The 4,245-nt window shown below is 29.3% G+C and overlaps 1 protein-coding gene across 1 annotated transcript; it reads left to right on the forward strand.

Moving 5' to 3' along the window:
* The first annotated feature begins 327 nt into the window (after window positions 1–327).
* On the forward strand, window positions 328–1,915 carry LOC105108405 (acyl-CoA--sterol O-acyltransferase 1-like). Its single transcript, XM_011002703.1, has one exon. It carries the CDS (start codon window positions 670–672, stop codon window positions 1,825–1,827), a length of 1,158 nt encoding a protein of 385 aa, XP_011001005.1. The 5' UTR covers window positions 328–669; the 3' UTR covers window positions 1,828–1,915.
* Window positions 1,916–4,245: the final 2,330 nt, after the last annotated feature.

Here is a 4,245-nt window from a genome sequence, read left to right on the forward strand (position 1 = left end):
AGATCTAGAAATAACACACCGCACAAGCCTTCATATTTTATCCCTTTTTGTTGTTAATTTCACAAACAAATAAGAAACTTGAATGCCAAACTTACTAGAAGAAATATATTAAAAAATATATATTTTTTTTATTTTTATATTAACATATCAAAATAAAAAAAATATTAGTATAGAATATTTTCAAATTAAAAACAAATGGAAATAAACTTTTAAAAACTCCCTATCACGTGTTGGGCTTTCTGCTCACTGGCGCTTCACATGTTCTGTTTGATCACTTGCATTAGCAGCAGCGTGTACGTTTCATCAAGCTATTCCCGGCTGGGCTGCCTGTCGTACAGGTTGACCTGTTGTCTCATTCAGCCATAACTCAGTCGACGAGAGCAATTAGTACTCCACCTATATTGCTAGCTATAATAATATCGACCATGCGAATAGCAGCAGCCAAGTCAAGCAGGGAACTGACGGCTAAAGAAGGTGGTTCAAAATATCGCTGGATATGGTTGAGGCAGGGACACTACTGATAGTCAAGAATTTAGAAAGACTGGGAGTGGTAGCTGGTGTTTAATGAGAGAGTCTGAGAGGTGAGTTGAGCCACTTCCTTTAACATTGGCAACTTCACAAATATAGAATGCAAGAGCCTCCTTTAACAATCACATCTTGAGAGTGAAAATGGGAGCTGATTTGAGCAGCTTTCTCTTGGTATGGGTATCAGCTGTGGCATTACTCTGCTACTGTCACAAGATAGGTCAATTAGCCCACAAAGGCACAACCAGGCTTCTTGCAATCTTGCCAGTCGTATGCATCTTTCTTGTCATGCCTCTCAGTATCCTTAATCTGAGTCTAAGAGCTATTACTTCTTTCTTATTTTGTTGGCTTGCCAACTTCAAGCTCCTTCTCTTTGTCTTCGATCAAGGCCCTCTATCATCCAACCCGCCCCTCTCCTTGCCACATTTCCTTGCCTTTGCTTGCTTTCCTATCAAGATTCAACAAGACCCTACACCAACAGTATCACCTCATGATCAAGAGCTTGTAAATGTTGATGATAATCAAGATCTTGAGAAGCTCGTGAATGTTGAAAACAAAGACACCCCATCTCAAAAAATCGCCCCAAAAGGCCTTAAATCTCATCTAAACTACGCCTTGAAGTTTTTCCTACTAGTCATATTTGGTTTCATCTATACCAAGGAAGACTATGTCCATCCAAAATTTATACTGTTCCTCTATGTTATCCACATTTATATTGCTCTAGAATTAATCTTGGCCATGTTTGGAGCCCTAGCTCGAGCCTGTCTCGGTGTAGAACTCGAGCCACAATTTGATGAGCCATACCTCGCCAGCTCTTTGCAAGACTTCTGGGGTAAGAGATGGAACCTAATGGTCACTAGCATCCTGCATCCAACTGTATACAGTCCAATCCGGTCAACTTTTAGCCATTGGATTGCAAAAACGTGGGCTTCATTACCAGCTGTGATGGGTACATTTTTGGTCTCTGGTCTCATGCACGAGCTGATTTTCTACCACATTGGACGCCAAAAGCCAAAGTGGGAGGTCACATGCTTCTTTCTCTTGCATGGTTTTTGCTTGGATATTGAAATAGGTATTAAGAGAGTAATAAAGGGTACATGGGGGTTGCCTAGAGTGGTGGCAGCACCTCTTGTGGTGGGGTTTGTGGTGGTTACTGCCATGTGGTTGTTCATGCCCACCGTGGTTCGTTGCAAGATTGATGCTGAGGCACGGATGGAGACTATTGCTTTCATTAATTTTGTGGAAGGTGTTTATATCTACTTGAAAGATGTTTTCATAGATCATAATGATCATAAATTTTAGACTAGCTAGTAATTTTGTCACAAAAATCATTAGTAGTTGAAGCCAGAACTTGTATCGGCAAGCACATTTATAAAAATCTTAGACTGGTACGGAGTTTTGTTTAATAATTGCTACGATAGTTTAAGGCAATATAACAGCTGTTCGATAAAAACTATGATCAAGATATTTATTTCATATCTCCAGTACTTTATTCCAACATACCCTAGGATATCGTCTAAGTAGCATCAAAAAATAACATTTAGTTTATATTGAATTGATAAAAATATGGTTAGTTAAAAAAATTAAAAATATAAATATAAAGATATAAAATAAAATAATGAATTGATAGAGTCGGGAGAAAGAGAAAAGGTTATGAAAGAACTAATAAAATCTAATAAATCTAAAAATTTAAATTATTAATTGAGTTATATTAATATTTAAAACATTTCTCAAGTAAAAAAATTTAAAATTTATACAAATTTATATTAATTTATACTTAATTTTTATTAAATAAATAAAAATAATAAAATTTGAATTTGTAACCACTAAATTATTAAAATTCTGATGCTATATTAAAAAATTAATTTAATATAAAAATTTAAATTATTAAATAAAATTTCAAGATATAATTTATATTAATTTTTTTAAAAAATATACATAAAATAATATGTATCTAAAATAAATTTTCTTTTGCAGGAAATCATCCTCTTTATCTTATTATTTCCTTTTCTTTTGGAAGACAGTAATCAAATATTTTCTAAAAACATTTCAACTAATTTAAAAAATAAATAAAAGACACCATGTTCTTATATATTGAATTAAAAACAAAACATAATTTTTATATTGAATTAAAAACAAAACATAATAAGAGTAGAATTAATTAAGAATATAGGATTTTAAGAAATAATTCATTTAAGATTCTTAAACCCATATCAAATACTCAACGAGTAAAAAGCTATATGAAATAGGTCATTTGAAAATGAATCCAAAGGAGATTCTTCTTGGTCTCCAAAGGAGGTAAAGTCTGAACGGAGTGGATTAAAAAAGAAGAAGAAGACTTTGTCTTCAACCTCCGGTAGGTCTGCATTCCCTTCTATGGTGTTAGCAGAATTCCTCGCAAGAGCAACACCAGATGGAATCCTCTCAAGGTCAGGACATGAAGCTGCAGAAAATGGAGTTGTCTCGTCCATTCTTTACCATCTCAGAGCAATCTGGAAATATTATGTTTCCATTCATATTGATCATAGATTCCATATAAATTTGACTTTCTTTTTCTTTTTCTTAAGACTAATGAATTATTTGAGAAAACCCTATTTGAGAATAATATTGATATAATAATAAAAAAATTTAGATTAATATTGATATTTTGTTTAGTTTATATATATTCCAACTAATCCTATAATTTTTAAATTTAATGATAATATAATTCTTTAATAATTCTGAAATTTATAAAATTTAAGTCAGTAACGTTTAAAAAATAAATTTAAAATTTATTAGCTAAATTATATTTTTATAATTATTAATATAATACTTATTTAAGTATGAAATTAATACTATCCTAGTAATAAGATAATCTAGAGGTAGTTTTTCCTCCCTAGAATTAATTTCTTCACAATTTGGGTTCTTAGTAGACTTTTTTTTAAAAAAAAATAATTATGTACCCAAACCATTATATTTAGTTATTTACAATTTTTTATTTATTTTACGACCTTTCTTAAAATTCAAATACTAAATAATATGTAGTCAGAAACCCACTTATTAGTCACCTACCGTTTGAATTAAAAGTCTCCAAATTCCGCGGCTATTTAGTTTTGCCAGAAAGTTAATGTTAGCAGCTTGGGTGTGATAAATGAAAAGCTAAAAATATAAAAATATAATTTTATTTTTTTATGCTTATTTTTCTTGGTTTAATAGGAGTGCTAAATAAAATATTAATATATTTTTTTCAAAAACATTATATCTATATATTTTTTAAGAAAAAAAATCAAAACTCACAAAAAAAATTAATAAAAAAATAAAACAATTAAATATAACCATATTATTAAACTCATTGAAAAAATATTATTTCTTTTATTTTAATACATTCAGCTTTTAAAATAATTTTTTTAATAGAATATATATAATAATAAAAAAATATATTTATATTATTTAAAATATTATTTTATTAATTTAAAATTTTAAAATAGCATCTTATCTTCTAATTATTTTAAGATAAAGTTCTAATTATTTTAAGATAAAGTTTGAAAATGTGATATAAATCGTGTTTTTATAAATTATAAATTTATTTATTTAAAATTAAATTTTTATATATTTTTAAAATAATTATTTTTTTATTTTAATGTATTATTAAATAAAAAATACTTTAAACTTGTTACACTGTTAAAAAAGCTGCAAGTACTTTCAATTATTATAAATAGCTGGTGGGGGGCGGTGCTGCTT

This window comes from Populus euphratica, unplaced genomic scaffold (assembly GCF_000495115.2).
Source record: "Populus euphratica unplaced genomic scaffold, PopEup_1.0 scaffold187.1, whole genome shotgun sequence".
NCBI classification, from domain to species: domain Eukaryota; kingdom Viridiplantae; phylum Streptophyta; class Magnoliopsida; order Malpighiales; family Salicaceae; genus Populus; species Populus euphratica.